Below are 17,921 nucleotides of genomic sequence, written 5' to 3' on the forward strand. Positions count from 1 at the left end.
GCGTAAATATCCAGTATTAATGCCGACTTTCCAGCTTACGGTGATACTCAAATTATACAAGAATCAAAAACACCACGAGACTATGTATGCCAGTAATCTTTAAATACGGTGCATTACGCCTAAAAATGTTGTTTGATTAGCGTAACCCGACCGACGTTAAAAGTAGATCTGACCACGATTATTTTTAATTAAAAAATTTAATTAAGTTAATTCAAAAAGAAAAGAAAAGAAGAAAAACATTTCCAAGGCCTTTATCAAACACAATAAATTTACAGCTTTAAAAGTAAAAAAAACTACATACCTACCCTATTTTTTTATGTTAAGCAATTTTAGGCCTTGAGATGTCAAGACTTATTAAACGCTTTGAATCCCTGAAGATTTAACCATTGTGTACAACATAAAAATTTTCTCGAAATGTTTGAAAAGAAATTAAATACATAAATGAATAATAATGATATCACATAGCGATTGGCAGAGGAACGAACTATTTTAAACAGCTGACTTAGAATGGAAAAAAATCGTAAAAGTTGAGGCAAATTGTTTGCCTGGTTAAGAGATTTCAGAAAAAGAATAGTTTGCACTATCTGCGATGTCTAGTTAGCAGGTTACACAGCGAAGAGTCAAACGATATGTATGATTCCACAGGATTCAATGGAATTTGTATTTATTTTGCATCTATCTTCTGAACTTGATATCGCAGATAGTAAAAACTATTCTTTTTCTGAATCCCCTGAACTTGAGGAAATGTTTGCATTCATTTTTACGAAAATTGCAGAAACATTTGAACTTTTCACCTCTGTATAACATACAAATTGACCTTGGACCTGTTGAGCCTCATAACTATTCAGAGGGTACGGTGGCTCAGTGGTTACGGCCTTGGACTCATAATCTGAGAGCTTGCTCGACGTGCGTGGGTTCGATTCCCCGTTCCACCACCGTGTTGCGTCCTTGGGCAAGGCGCTTTATCTCGCTTGCCCCACCCCACCCAGGTGCAATGGGAAGCTGTTAGGGGTAGTCACAGTCGTTGTACTGATGGACCCTGCGCCATGTAGGCTACAAACGTGGTTCCAACATATTCTAATGACGGTGGAATAAATGTAAAGCGCTTTGAGGCTGTTTACGGCATAAAAGCGCTATATAAATATCTACATTTATTTTAAATATCTACATTTTAACTATTATGTCCTACGCGCAAATTTGTGTGATCTTTAGACCTAGACGAATAATAATACACGTGTTTTAGTGAATTTGGGGCATTTTTAACTTTGTGGTCTTTTTTAGGGTCACAGAGTTCCAATATAGCTTGGCAGACAATTTTTTTTTTTAAAACTCAGCATACCCGAATTAACCAAAATAATTTGGTTGTCAGCTTTTACGCGAATTTGCCGCTTGATGCTTAAATAAACACATTTCAAACATAGAACCAGTCTAATCATGCTAATGGCGTGTGGTAAATCAAATGCTTCCAGCAAAATAAATTTTGGTTTCACTTTAAAAGATCTTGTAATAATGTATAATATATCTCATACAGATTCCTGTCATCTGATTGGTTAAAAGTGGGGGCATTGTTTTAAATATGCCCTGTATTTGAGAGAAATTCATCAAAACTATATTAGTTTGAGACGCTAAAAAAAAAAAAAAAAAAAAAGCTCGCGGGCGAACTAAAGGCCTATAAAAATCAAAAATATCACACTAAAAGACAAAATTTCATGCTTAATTTTAACACTAGGATTTTTTTAAATGTATATCTAAGCACTCTGTTTTTAACTGACATTACTGAAGAAAAAAAAAATTGCTCTATACAGGGTGTATCAAAATGATTGGTACCGAAGACTTCTCGTTTTTTGCCGAATTTTTTTACTATTTTTTGTGCCAGTTTGGGGTTAATTGTTTAAATATTTGTAATTATAGTAGTTTTATCTTCTCTAAGAATTTTAGATCATAAAGATAGCACATTTTATTCAGAAGTTACATGATTCTAAAGGAAAGTAGGTGTTTTTACACTTTTAATCGTAACGCTGGATCAGTAGCGCACCATTTTCAAAGCTCTATTTTACTGCAAATACCTTGTGAAGATGATATGTTGAAAATCATGAAAATGTTTAATATTTTCCTTGATTCATAATATATACTGATGTAATAATTAATATTTATTGCTTGAGAGTAATATTATTGACTTGAATATTTTAGGTGGGGTGAAAGAAGTTTGTGTATCAACACCATCCAGGGCGGAAATTTAAATTGTATTTTTGAGATTACTAAGTAGATGGTGTGGTAGAATGGCTATAGACTGTAGACAGTGTAGGTTAGTTTAGACCTGGTAAAAGTTATTGGAATGGCTCCACAGTATTCCACACTTCAGCGTGCATTCATAGTTAAGAATCACTGGTCGACACTAAGCTATGGAGAAGTGCAGAGAAGATTTAGGAGACAGTTTCTAAGAGCAAGGCGTATCCCATGCAAACATGCTATAACTTGCCATGCTTCAAAATTTGATATGGGCAGTTACAGAATGGACCCATCCCAGTTGTTAAGTTCTTTCAAGATAGGGCTTCACCTCACACTGCCAGAGTCGTAAGGCATGTAAGGCAGGGACTTCAGAAATTATCTTTCTAAAAGCATGTGTAAAGCAATTTTATGTTATGTATACTGAGGTGAGATATTGAAGAGTATGTATGCAATAAATGGTTCAAGGAGTGAACCTATTCATCTTGTGTTGTGTAAGTAAAATCATGATTACGTCGATCTTCGTTTAAATGACAATAGCTCCCAGATGCACCAACCTATCAACTTCAGATTAATAGATAAAGTAAGTTAATATATGCCCCTTTCTATTTATATTATAAAAACTATAATAATTAGCAATTTTATATTTTTGATATATTTTTGAAAATGTCACATAGCCCGGTACCAATCATTTTGATACACCCTGTATTTGACCGAGAAAATTAATTTCATAGCAAAAAGGTGTATCTCTGAATTGTGCTAATTTTAACATGTATCGATCGACTTTTAGCGCGACTATATGCATAACAAAAGAATCGGTTGACCAGCATTCAGAGTGGTAACACTGTACTACACCTTTATCTTGACAGTTCCTCATTTGCTCGCCCTATTCCTTTTAAAAGGAATATTTGTTTAGCTTCATAAATTGACTTGTACAAAATGTCGAATAACAATTTACTACAAGCCATGTAACGCATGTTTTTGCCCACTTGTTAGGTGAATTTTTACAACCATGATGCAGTCATGTCTACAGTAGAATTCATCTCGACCTTTGCAGGACTTAACCCCATTAAAAGCTATTAAACCAAGATAACACTCATTGAAACAGCTCAACTGATTAAATCGGATCTTCTCTGGTTGTGCACAAGTGTCTGTTTTCATGTGCGATATCGCAATAAAGCTGGTATTCATAGCTTCAGTTGGGTAACCGATTATAAAGGAAACGAAAGGAAACAATGGTATGTGTAGCTTTGTTCACGAAATGAGACAATGGCGTGCTTTTTGTAAACCAGCATTCTTGAAAATGAGCAACATAATGATTGTTGACTTAACACGGTTTGGAAATAATTTCTTCATATTTTTGGTGTTATCTGTCGTTTACATGTCCTTCCTAAAACACAAAAGTGCGACCCTCTCCAAACACCTAAATTAGCTAAAAATTTAGGACATGTTACAAAACTATATTGTCTAGAATTTTAGAAGAGTACTTTTAATATTGGCCGGTTATTTTTCACACAGCGACGTTAACTAGGCAATGTACTATTACCTATAACATTAACTAAAACACCAAAGTACGAATATTTCCAAACATCTAAATTAGCTAAAAATTTAGGACATGTTAAAAACTATATTTTCTAGAACTTTAGAAGAGTACTTTTTTTATTTTTTTGTTATTTTTCACACAGCGACGTTAACTAGTCATATCCCCATACTTTTAACGTAGGGCTATTTGTAGAGGTCACGCGTCAATGGGAAAGAGCACTGTGTATTTTGTATAGGAAAACGGACATTAACTGCAGTATGCAACAGTCTGAGGTAAAGAACAGAGATCATCTTGCATCGTCAATTCATTCACATGTCTCCCTCTAACTCTATATTTCCTTGAGGAGAAGTTGTGAAATTAATTTCAGTGCCAACATAAATCGACTGTGTCGCCCTCTATAGCACTCCTCGTTTTAGCCCCATAAACATGGTAAGATATCATCCCTTCGAATACAATAAGCTCTAATCTGTTATTATATAACAGCCATAGATTAAAGAGGCACAGATAGTGCATCAACAGGCCAAGTCTCCGTGCTTTGTATGCAATGAGAATTTCGCATTATTCATGAGTAAAGGGCGCCGGCCAATCGAAATAGGCCTATTATATTCTACAGCCTGTCTAAAAAAATGTGCACGTGAAAGGCGCCCTCTTTGGCAATTAGAAAATACGGTTGTGACATGATACTTACATCAACCTCAAGGGCGCAGTCTTAGCTCTCAAATGCCGTTTGTTCTGTTCAATTTGCTTGGTTTAATCTCAAGATATGTTTGGTTAATTAAGGGGGTACTACACCCCTGTGGTAAATTTTTGCATTTTTCTCAAAAAATAATAACACACTGGTAACAAAAGTTATGTATATTATTGGGGCAAGGGATCCAATTACTACACTGAAATTTCAGTAACTCAAGACAAGCGGTTCAGCATATATAATAGGAAATGAGGTACATCCTAGCGGTACCTTATTTCTTATCATAAATAACGAACCGCTTGTCTTGGGTCACTGAAATTCCAGTGTAGTAATTGGATTCCTTGCCCCTACAATACCCATAACTTTTGTTACCAGTTAGTTTTGCAAAAATAGACACAAATTTATCGAGGGGTGTAGTACCCCCTTAACAACGAAAGGGTAAAATCACAATTGTGCCACTTTTATATACCATATACTAGGGAAGAGTAGGGCGGGTGGATTTTTTCCTATCCCATTTCTTGTAGATATACAGTACTATGGAATATACTTGATCTCGCAGTCAAATAAATCACAGAATGACAAAATAGTTTTTGCCAACTCTGAAAAGTTCTTTACAATCGCAAATTTTGGTGTTAGTTGTATATTCCTCTTTGAAGAGGAGCACCGCATAGTATTTTTTTTTATTTAAAAAAAGTCTACTGTCGGGCCCAATTTAAGGATAAGGGCGGAATACTCCAATACAACATTGTTTTTGGCCTTTTGTGTGCAGCATTTTATTTCAACATATTTCAATAATATTGCAAAATATACAAAATCTTATTTGTTTCCTTCCCAGCAATATCTTTTACGGATTGATACACCGGTAAGTATTCTGTAACATTTTTGATTACGAATTCTTATCCAGTGGGTGTGGTTTAGCTTGTAAGCGCTAAACTTCATTGGTCCTTGGGTGTTGCCTATAATTATGAGCAAGAGTGGAACACGATTGTCGAGGCGCGTGTGTGGCGCGCTGAAGACGTAGATCTTGTGCGGAATACGATGATTGCTTATTCTCTAAATACGGTAACCGCCTACCGCTCCAGTGTTCTTCCAAAATTGCCGTTTTAAATTAAAAAGATCGAAATAAACCTCTTTTATTTCCAAAAATATATACATAATAAAGAATATGTTACTAATGGTAAAAGACAAAACTAACGCAAAACAAAACAATGTTACCATCCTTACCACAATAGGAACATATTGCTACGGACACTGTACATTATAAAAACCATGAAAGCGTTACATGTAGCCTAATATAGTTATACCTTAATGAATACATTATTTTCTTGTTTGTGTATAACAAAATAACAAAATTACAACAAATTAATTAAATAAAACTTAAAATACAGTGACCACGCTGTTAAACACATGGAGCTATTATATCCAGGGAGGCGCAATAGAATTACGTAACGCATTGTTCCTCTGTGCCGATTAGATTTACTGACAAGCTATTGATCGAGAGGTACCTTTTGTTCAGGACAAAAGGGTTCCGCCATTAAATCGGTAACTGACCTGACAGCGTATTTTAATAAAAACGCTTTACCAGGCAGACTACTGTCAATAAGTGATCAAAAGAATGTCATGTGAAAGCGCCCACTTGAGTGAGAGGTACCTTTTGTTCTCATACATCCCACGGGTGTGACTGAGTCTTCGCCAGCACACAAAAGCACACTTTACTATCGATGTATAATCTTTTACTACCCACCTCAATGTAGGCGCCTCATTGAAATAATAAGTTCAATAGAGTTACTGATCGATTATCCGTAACAACATGCCATGGCTGCCTCTTTCTATAATTAACTGATTATGTTGTTATCATGATTATATGTCTATTCAATAAAATCAAATGGGTTTCTTAATATCACGAATATCCATTTTAAAAGCCAGAGGAAAGTGAGGGAGTGAAGGAGGAGTCGAGGGGTGAAAAGAGGAGAAGGGTGGGTGATATCGAGATTGGAGGGGTGGGGAGTAAGACAAGAAAAAAGAGGGGGAGAGAGGGAGAATGAGGGAGTGACAGGCCCCTAAAGAAAATAATTATTATTATTACAGAAACTAAACATATAACAGCAGTAGGCAGCCATTTAATGATGCCAAAACCTTAATGCGTTACGTAATTAAAACACCCAGTCAAATGTATGTCACACCCGCCAAACACAAGTCACCTAATTTCCAGGTGGTGGCCGCATTGCATTCTCTAAATTCAGTAAACCGTGTAATTGAATGGGATTATTTTGAATTTTTAAAACGCTTGAAATATCTCACAAACAAATAGGCCTATGTTGATAAATAATATAAATACAAGCTAAAACCGTTGGGGTTCGATAATGAACCCCACAAAACTAACTGAGTATATTGGAAAATGCCATACGGCCGGGCGGTTTCACAAGTTGCCGGCTCGATCATGTCATCCGCCGCCTGCTAATTTCGATAACTGGACGTTGAATGTACACTCTCATGAATATTGATTGGCAACATTTTCCAATATGTCAGCGCTCAAATCGGACACAATAGAACAATAAATTTACCCAACTTTGGACAGATTATGAACAACTGTCGGGTAAAACATTCCATTGAAAATAATATAACATTATTTTACCCAAACAATTGAGTCATTCGTTATTAGCCCGTAGTTGGGTAAATATTCCCCCAGCTTAATTAACAGTGTACTGGAATCTTCCATTTCGTCGTAGTAATTCCGATGCTGTCGTAAACTAAACTAAACGCAAAACAAATCAAAGTTACCATCTTTACCATAATGGGAACAAATTGCCAGACACTGTACATTGTAAAAACCATGAAAGTGTTATCATGAATACATTATTTTCTTATTTGTGCATAACGTATCTACATTTATATTTGGATGTATCAAAATTTACAAAATTACAACACATTAATTCAATAAACATCTACCACAAAATAATTACCCTCCCCCTTTATTACGAGAAAATAACTCAAAATCCATGCATCAAAATTTAAAACTGAAATAGTAAAAGCAAACGCAGGTAAATTATGCAAATTTTGATACCTCATTGTTTTACTAGCCCATAATTTGTAGTCATGGTGACTCCCTGAATGAAAAAGACCATTATTCAAAATTTGCAGCTATTAAACCCATTGAAAATGTTGCTTTTGTTGTTAGAGTGTCTGGTCGTTACTGATCACCGCGGGTCATCCTTGACCAGACACCATCATGTATAAACGCTACACTGACTTAAGCAGCTTTTTAGTGCAACTTTTGAAAATGCATCTTTTTATTTCAAGGAGTCACCATGGCTACAAACTTTGAGCTATCCAGACAACTGAGGTTTCAAAATGTGCAGAGTTAACCTGGATTTGTTTTTGCCATTTCAGTTTTTAAATTTGATACAAAGATTTTGAGTTTTCTCGTAATAAATGGGGGAGGTGTAATTACCTTTTGGTAGGCGTTTACAATACAGTGACCACACTGTTAAACCTCTGGGTAAAAATTGACCCAACTTTAGAGAGATTATAAACAACTCAACTATTGAGTAAAACACCATTGTATATAGTGTAACATTATTTTACCCAAACAATTGAGTCGTTCGTTGTTAGCCCGTCGTTAGGTAAATATTTTAATTAAGCTGGTTAAAACCAGCTTAATTAACAGTGTACTGGAAACAGGCTGTCAATTGTTCTTTATCTTGCATTTCGTCGTACTAATTCCGATGCTATCGTTACAGCTACTAACAGCAGAATATTAGGATGAGAGACTCTTGGAGCTGCACCCGGTATCAATGTCGTCCCTGTAATGACGTAAGTAAAAGAAAATGGTTAATATTTACTGTGCACATGACCATTCGTTTGTTGTGGTACATACGATCTGCATCAAAATGATTGGTAGGCCATTCCAACCTCAGTTTTCGTAAGGGAAAGGACTGCCAGATCTAAGTGTAGCATTTACCCTGATCAAAGATTTATATCGAAATTGAATGCAACGCCATGCATCCATAAATGCTGACCTTTTCAAGTGGATTAATCCAAAGTTGCATTTGACAGGAAATTTTGTTAAAGCATCGAAATTGAATTGGTACCTAATAATTAATTATCAGTCAGTGGCGCAGCACCATAGGGGCAGGGGCAGGGCACGTGCCCCTAATGGATTTGAAAATTTAGAAAATCTCAACGGTGCCCCCAATAGGATGACTCACGCTTCGCCATTATCTCTGGTCATTTGAAATATCCACCTATAAAATTCAGGTAACAATTTGCGATTGTTGTTCCTGCATTCAAAAATCGGAATCGTTGACGGTTATAGTTGACAATTTTCAGGTACCTTTATTTTGGGGGCGTGAACTATATTTTTAACTAACGAATCTATATTAAATATATTCTCTCATGATATAGATTCAAGAAAGAGGTCACGTTTCCTTTGGTGCTATTTATATTAGGACCTGAACTATTTTTAGGTAAAACTTCAGTTCAGTGTCAGTAGGTTGACTAGAAATTCAATTCAATTGACTTGAAGTAGATTCGCAATTATGTACAACTACAACTTGGTCGGCTGAGATGTAAAATTAATTATTTTGAAAGTTTGCCTTGAAAGACATTGAAAGGAACGAAACAATAAAAGCATTTAGTTCAGAATAAGATAAGTACCATATTTTGCACGTCCAGGTGCTAAAATTATATTATTTATGATTTAAGGTATGTAGGGCATGCGCATGCCAAAAACGTATCAACAGTGTTTGCAAATGGGCATATTCAAAGTTTTAAATAATAGGCAACAGCCATACCAACATGACGAACATTTATACATCTGTTATGTGCATTAATTAAGCCGAGCGCTGGCACCATCATGAAAAACAAGGCATTGAAGCGTATCTTTTTGTAAGCAAATTTTTTTAACAGAGTGTTATCATGGTTATTGTCAATGTTAGAATAAATGAGTAAATTAGAAAAAAATGAGTTGCTGGCTAAATTGTTACTTAAAATATATGTGCCAATACCCCAGCGCCAAACTATATTGTTTAGTTTGTTACTTTTAGGGCAGAGAATAGTTGCTTGAAATTGGAAAAGTAATGGAAAGTATTATTCTAAAAAGCAATAATTTTTTGCAAATGTTGGAAGAGATTAGAATAATTATAAGTATGTAAATGGCTCAGTTATCAAAGCTTACATAAAATTAACGACAATTATAGTGAATCATAGGTGGTAATGGAATTGAGGGTGCTACTCATGGTAATAGTAACTCCAAAAGGTGGGACTTAGGTAAGACGTGTTAAGCTTACCCGCTGGGTAAGCTTAACACGTCTTACTAAAGTAATACCCAGTGCCAATTTCTGAAGCTTCATACGCGGGAAGAATACACATGTAGGACTATGGCGTTCTTATTGTTTTGTTAATTAAGCGCAAAATTACAACTTCAGCAAAACGGACATGCTTTGTGTTTTCAAACAATTGGTGGAAAGCAATGTGCATATTGCACTGTTAGAAATGTCCATCCATCTCTTACGAACTGACGACTCATGCTACTGTATTTAATTCTATAATATCAAAAGGATCAACCGGGCAAAATTCTGCAGGCTTGGTCCGCTAGACCAGTACGTGCACGCTGCACATTTGACAGTACTGGTGCTTGCTTACATGCCGAATCGGGCCCGCCTCTACAAGGTGTAGCGGCCCGCCCGCTACAAGGTGTAAGGCTACCGTGGGGAGCGGGTAGTACGTTGGACCTAGAGTTGGACGCCGCTTACCGACGTTTACGACCATAATTGTATTGCTTTTAACGCTGATGCTATTCTCTCCTTTGCAGTAGAACTTTGTGATATTGAAGAATCCTGGCATTCGTGCAATAGTCATGGTAGATTGCATGTGTACCTGATGACGAATCATAAAAAAGGAAGATGATAAAATATTTTACAATGATGACGTTTCTATAGTTATAATCTTTAAAAGGAATATTTCCCGAAATTCTATTATTCACTAGATAGCGTTGTGTTTTATTTACTATGTCCTAAACTACACTAATAAAACGTCCCCAGACCGATTTCCCAGCAACATGCGCTGTTTACATTCCCCGACAAAGATCTCGCTTCCAGGTTTTATGAAAGCCCTGATGCACTCACCCTAACCCTTGCGCTCCAAGCGCATTGTGTATTATTGTGCTCCACAAGCCCTGTCGGAGCACTGTGTGTTGCTGTGCTCCAATATAGCACTGTGCGTTAACGATAATTCAATTCTAATTTATTTTTGTAATGCATTTAAAAGTGGTGTAAATACTCATGATATTGTGCTGTAAAATAGGGCACCAGGGCAGCAGAGTATGAAATGAGTACTATTATGTATGCTGCGCATAGTGCTCAGGAAAAGTGCATATCATACAAGCTGTCGCAAGGAGCGTAGGGTTTTTCCAATGGGTGGACGCCAAAAACCCCGCTACGCTCCTTGCAACCATGGCGTCAATCCGGAGGGGGGTGACCTTCAACCACTTTTTGACAATTGGGGCCGATATATACCCCGACCCCACGCACACACATTTCAAGCCGTATTGGCGCTAATGTTTGCGTCTGCTTAGTATGATATGGACTCCAGTCACCCTGGAAATAACCAGCCATTTTTCAGACAGATATACAATTGGGGCGGTTACTTGTTAATGTTTTGACGCCGCGTATGTTGTTGAATCGCAGGACATCTCTATCATTATTTTTTCAGATAGTTCTCGACAATTTGGGCATTACAGCCACATCACTTGCGTGTACCGTGACGTTGGTGAAAAACTACCCCTCTATTAACTTTTAAATGTCATCTACTCTTTAAATCATCATAACGGCTTAGCACTGTCGATTGTATGTGACATTAAGAAAAGTGCGTCTTGATATGATTGTTTTGCCATGGATATCCTTGTAATTAGAAGCAGGGATGGCACATTTGGCATTCATCTTACCGCTGATATTTGGTAATCATATATAGATATATCTCCACTCCAAGATCCAGTTCGTAACCCTTTTTTCGTCTCTCCAAAACTCCATGACACCGACGGCAGTGGATATCCAGTACCAGTACATTTAACATTTAGAGGTGTGGCCTGGTTACCCTGCCACAAGATGTAAGAATCCGACGATAGTTCTACTCCAGCTGTGAATTATATAAAATGTCCACATTTATATAGCTCGTTTTCAATGTATGCAAAGCGATTTACATTTATCTCGCTGCTATTATACAATATTGACTGCTATGAGGGGCATGGCTGCGCCTCGGGTCATGGTGTTGATCAAGATCACCGCGGGCCTATAATTTTAACCATGACCCGAATAAAGCAGTTAAAATTTGTTTTATATACCTCATATATAGATTCCTGTCATCGCTCCATCGACAATCTCTTGCATATTTTCAGATTCGGCCATTATCTTAAAGTTTCTTCTTGTATTTACTCCTGTTTACTTTCCGTGTTTTGTACCAATTCCAAAGCAATGTTGTTGTCTGCGTGTTATGTGACCCAACCAACTTTGCCCCGGAAGTAATCATCCATCTCTTACACGGACTGATCATCAACACCCAATACGTCACTTGTTAAATGGATCGGGACGCACGCCGGTCAATGGTCTGTTTCCATGACCGGGCAAAGTTCATTTTGATGAAATTCTCTCAAATACAGGGCGTAGTTAAAATGCCCCCACTTTTAACCAATCAGATAACAGGAATCTAATATATGAGGTATATACACTAGAATATATCACACCATGTAGCTACTAAAAACAACAACGGCGCCCGATGACTTCCCGTGATAGAGGTTATCCATTTTACTCATGTGACTTCTAACAAAAGGCGCTGGTTCTCGTAGTATTCCTCATTCAAACCAATTCAATGCACGACCTCGGAGTTACCTGCATGACTTTGGCGGGTTATTTTCATGGTCACAGTCATGGTTGCACATGCAGGTACTTCTTTTGAAAGTCCTAAACAAGGTATATATATATAGCAGTCGCTGATAGGATATGCAGCTTATAGAACACGGATAACCTCTATAGCTCACCATTGTACATGTTGTACACCTGGGTCATGATGCAGTCATGTCTACAGTAGAATTCATCTCGACCTTTGCAGGACTTAAACCCCATTAAAAGCTATTAAACCAAGATAACACTCATTGAAGCAGCTCAACTGATTAAATCAGATCTTTTCTGGTTGTGCACAAGTGTCTGTTTTCAATGTGCGACATCGCAATAAAGCTGGTATTATAGCTTCAGTTGGGTAACCGAATAAAGGAAACGAAAGGAAACAATGGTATGGGTAGCTTTGTTCACGAAATGAGACAAAGACCTGCTTTTTGTTAACCAGCATTCTTCAAAATGAGCAACATAATGATTGTTGACTTAACACGGTTTGGAAATAATTTCTTCATATTTTTGGTGTTATCTGTCGTTTACATATCCTTCCTAAAACACAAAAGTGCGACCCTCTCCAAACATCTAAATTAGCTAAAAATTTAGGACATGTTACAAAACTATATTTTCTAGAACCTATTTAGAATAGTTAAAATGTAGCTTGTATCGTTTTTTTGTGGCATCCTTCAGAAGTGAGCGGTCCGATACCAATATTTTCGGTCAAATCTCCATTCAATTAACACGGGGAGTTGGCTAGCTATGCCTTGCCCTCACTCATATTTTACAAAAGTGCGACTATTTCTGAACATCTAACCTAGCTGTAATTTTAGGTCATGTTAGAGAAATATATTTGCTAGAAGTTTGGAGAATAGCTAAAATATTGGCTGGTTATTTTTCACACAGTGATGTTAACTAGGCAAGTGCCCATTCTTCCAACGTACATCATTTGTAGAGGTCACGCGTCAATGGTGAGAGCACTGTGTATTGTGTATAGGAAAACGGACAGTAACTGCAGTATTTGGAGTGAAGCAAACATGATTAAATGCATTACCCAAGGACAAATCAGGTTGGCTGCGACGTGACTCGAACCCACAACCTTGTGATCATGATTATTAATCGTCAAGCTACCGTTATCAAACATAGCAGACATTTACGTGAATATAAAAGGAAATTTAATGTAAAAGACACGCTTATTAATAATTTATTGGGCATTTAATACAAATTGTTTCAACACGCCTTGTGTATGCATTTATCTCACTGGTGATGTTTTAATAAAAACCGTAAAACCTCGATAGTTAGTATATGTGCATACTATCGAGCGCTTTTAAAACATGCAAACATGAAGAGCCTCATCCGCAAAAGTGTAAAGGGTTTTGAGCAAATCATCGATACACGTATATAGTTATATACGAACAAGTAAACCTGCAAATGTGTGTCTCAACCCCATTTGCTCAGTTGGTAAAGCGCCGGTACAATTTCATGTTTTCAAAAGCGCTCATATCGAGTTTTTACGCTATAATCAGTTCCCAAGTTTGTTGACCCTAAATATTTATGAAAATGCCTACTTATAGTGCATGAAATAAACTGACATGAGTCAAGATGACGACATTAATCATATCGGAAGTAATAAAAATTATCATAATTAATTTGATTTCTTACCTGTCACATATATTGTGCTAGCTAGACTCTTCCACTGATTTCCATAATTATATCTAAATCTACACGTATAAACCCCAGCATCGGTAGCTTTGGCATTAATGATGCTAAGGGTGCGACTCTGTGGTGTGATTCTAACGTCGGGTATCCGGTCACCATCGATATCGAAGCTCCCTTCAGCACCAATGTAACGGTTATCTTTTAACCATAATAATCGACCTTCGAAACCACCTTGGACCTGACATTGTAACGTGTGCTGGTAGCCTGAAGTGACTGTGATGTGTGTAGCAACTGGAGTTAAAACTGGTGCTGGAAGGAAAAAATGCAGTGTTCAAACTGTATTATATATAATGTATTATAATAATGTAATAGTATAAAATTGAATACTCATACGTAGTGGTATATATTAAATTAGAAAAAAATGACTTCAACACTACTTCAACATCTGACTGAGGACGCAGTTGGTACTGTGAAAGCGCTCGATCAAATTTTTAAGTAGTGTTGTCAATTTTTTTTCTAATTTAATGTAATGGTACTTTGATTCAAAGTTAAAAGACAAGAAGTGCAGTTATTAAAATAAAAGTAACATACAATGAATAACATGATTAAGGTGAATTATGAAAAGAAAGATCCATCCATTTTAAGGGGTAGATTGTACCAAAACAAAGGGGCTATGAAACCAAATCAAAGGGGTCAGAATCCTGAAAAAGTTTCAGTAAGAAAGTTTCATCGAACACCCCTACTACACAAAATATGGGCAAATTTGGCCAACTTTGATGTTCCTGCCACTGCCTGGTTTTCTCCGTCATAAACACTTAAGGGGTTGTTTGGAATGACAGGTGGGTCAGGGGTCAAAAACAAAATTTTTACCTTTTTGACCTCAGCACATGTGTATGTATGATCTGCCATACAAAAATTAAAAAAACAATACCTCAAAGTATCATATTTTAATGTTTTTTGTCATAATCACGCTTTTCTACAAATTTCATCTGTTTGTACCGGGGGCGTGTCTGTTGCCAGGTAGGCCTACATAGACACACGTTACAACCTTGAATAATAATACAGAATTGTGACGTTATATTCTTCTTAACCTATCTTAGAACTGCCTATTATTTCAATTGTTATACTGTTCTGGTTGGTTTATTGCATATACTGTATAGAAATTATGCAATATGACGTCGAGCATGACAGAGTCATCTTCATTCAAATAAAATTCAGGTACCCGTAAGGTACCACGGAGCAATTCGCACGATAATACAATAAAACAGATAAAAGGTATGAATGGTTGTGGAATCGAATTGCAGACCTGTCCCTCTGTCACCTTAGAACTGCATCTCGTAGGCAATGGTAGGTAATAAACCAACCGGAACGGTATAACAATTGAAATAACAGCATGTCTTGGTCTCAATTCAAGATGTGCAATTTGGACACACCTACTCGTTGGCTGATTTATACTTCAACAGTTCCTCAAAGCGATATCAGAAAAGCCACTATCCTATTGTTCATTGGCCCGCAGTATGCGCTCGCCCCGGGGCACTCAACTTTAGAATTGATGGGTATATGTGCCTACAAGCGTCGCGAAGTAGGCGCATATCAGTACAAAACGTTGGGTTTTTTTTTATAAAAAAAGGGTCATTATGTACAATCAAAATGAAAAAGGGTCATTGGGTATAATATTTTGAAAACTGAAGGTGCCTGGTCATCGGGTATAGTCGGCTTCAAAAGAGGGGCATATATTGACAGGCACATACCGTCACCTCTAAAGTTGATGCCCCCGGGTGCTCGCATTATATTTTGTTCATGGCTCGTCTTTTAAAACTCCCACACATCACAATAAGGCTATTGAAAAGTGTATAGAATAGCTAATGATAGACCGGTCCCTGCGATTAGTCGCGGACCCGAGCGACAATATAGTAAACACATCGAGTTTATACACGGTTTATAACACAAGTGACAGAAGTCGTGAATTATGGAGGGTTTCATTGAACTTCTACCAGCAAAATATGGAATAATACTAACACAAGACACCAATCGAGATGATGATACCAGCCATAATGGAAGGCTTGTATTTGACCTTCTTATGAATCCAATTTCGTGGCGAGAAGTTGAAAAGGTAATGTATATTTCAAGAAATTTGGGTTCAAAAATTCCGTATCAGCTCGTATCATCAATTCCGTAAATATGGCGTATAGAGGCACAACTTGACAATAAACTGAACTATTTAAACGTAAAGGACGCACTGGATACACATAAATGTGTGTTTCCTTGCTGGCGGAATAGTTGCAAAACTCTTTTTTGTCAAAAAAGTTGGACAATTTATGAATTATGATTGGCAAAATAGCGAAAGGAAATAGACTTTTCCAACCATGTAAAACTACACTGGGTTGTTGACATGGTCGACATACATTAAGGCATATGCATGTTCCTAAAGTAGGAGGTAAGTACTATAATTAATTGTTTAAAGTGCTCAACATACCAGCAAAAAGTCATAGGGTCATCAGAGTACAGGGACTTCGTGAAATACTGGGTACAAAAAAAAAGTGCGTGAGCCGATATGCAACATCAAATATAAAAGCCGATTTACAACAGAATTTATTCTCAACACGGACTCAAAAATGTCCAGATTTGAAATCGAAACAAAAAATTACCTAAAATTGCAATTTATTTTGATCATATAAAAAATGAAAAAAAGTTTATATTTTTAAAGGACAGACATGTAATCAGCCTAAAACAGGTTTGTTGCAGTCTAAAAAGTTCATTGCTTATTGTAAAATATGTAGACTTGGCACAAATCTTTGCAATTACTCTAAAGAATTTAATGGTGTGCGTAGCGTATTAAAAGCAAGTGAAGGGGGGGTGAAATGGGCAAGCTTCCACACCGGAAATGCAAAAGTTGTGCAACTCGTTATAGTGCAGAATTTAAACTCATTGAATTGAAGCACAATCTGCATTTTGGTGATTTTGTTTTGCTTTTAATTATAATGCATGATTATAATTATTTGCGATCACACTGACATAATATTTTTCAGTTGGAAAATTAAAATTTATTTTGATACGGTTGTGGAGGTCGCGGCTGCCGAATTCGGCTCCATGACAAAGTGTATGAACATGGACGTGATATCAGATAGGATAACCATTATATTTATAAAAGCCTGTTTAATTCCATGTTCATGATGGATTTATGGACATTTGGAAGTCTGCTATAGGCATGTGAGTATTATAAACTAGGATCGTGTAGGGGTATGACAGGGCTGAACACAAATATTTGGTAAGCTTATAGGTTTCTGACACCCCCCTTATAAATGCTATTAATAGCTTGCCATAGCAATGTGAAATCGAGTAAGTGCATAATGAGCATATCTGCTAAATACGCACAATTCAAGGGTTCAACATGCCGCGCGTAATGTTGCGACTCAAGAAAGGTGCTGCGTCATTCTGTAGAAAACACGCACAATTTTATGGCTCAACATGCCGCGTAATGTTGCGACTCGTTCAAAGGTGCTGCGTCATTCTGTAGAAAATACGCACAATTTTACGGTTCAACATGCCGCGTAATGTTACGACTCTTTTAAAGGTGCCGCGTCATTCTGTAGAAAATACGCGCAATTTTACGGTCTAACATGCCGCGTAATGTTACGACTCGTTTAAAGGTGCTGCGTCATTCTGTACAAAATACGCACAATTTTACGGTTCAACATGCCGCGTAATGTTACGACTCGTTTAAAGGTGCTGCGCCATTCTGTAGAAAATACGCACACTTTTACGGTTCAACATGCCGCATAATGTTACGACTCGGAAAACATTGACGTACCAGTCATTGGCAAAAGGCCTGTGGATTTACAACAAAAAACACACACAGTCAGAGTGACAATTATTTTAAAATGAGTGCAAATTTGCCACAAAATGAAAACCAACAAAATTGTTC

At 36.9% G+C, this 17,921-nt stretch overlaps 1 protein-coding gene across 3 annotated transcripts in view; it reads right to left on the reverse strand.

Annotated features, from left to right (window-relative positions):
- Positions 1-6,705: 6,705 nt before the first annotated feature.
- The window catches only part of LOC140166080 (neural cell adhesion molecule 2-like), a 35,983-nt gene continuing 24,767 nt past the window's right edge, over positions 6,706-17,921 (reverse strand). For 2 of the 3 annotated variants that reach the window (XM_072189462.1, XM_072189464.1), the window contains 4 exons: positions 14,000-14,305; positions 11,401-11,591; positions 10,101-10,334; positions 6,706-8,260 (listed from right to left, as the gene is read on the reverse strand). In XM_072189462.1, coding sequence (XP_072045563.1) covers positions 8,249-8,260; positions 10,101-10,334; positions 11,401-11,591; positions 14,000-14,305 — 743 coding nt within the window. In that variant the 3' untranslated portion in view covers positions 6,706-8,248. The remainder of the gene's footprint in view (positions 8,261-10,100; positions 10,335-11,400; positions 11,592-13,999; positions 14,306-17,921) is intronic. The other variant, XM_072189463.1, reaches the window with a different exon arrangement.

The sequence above is a fragment of the Amphiura filiformis genome, chromosome 12 (assembly GCF_039555335.1).
Source record: "Amphiura filiformis chromosome 12, Afil_fr2py, whole genome shotgun sequence".
NCBI classification, from domain to species: domain Eukaryota; kingdom Metazoa; phylum Echinodermata; class Ophiuroidea; order Amphilepidida; family Amphiuridae; genus Amphiura; species Amphiura filiformis.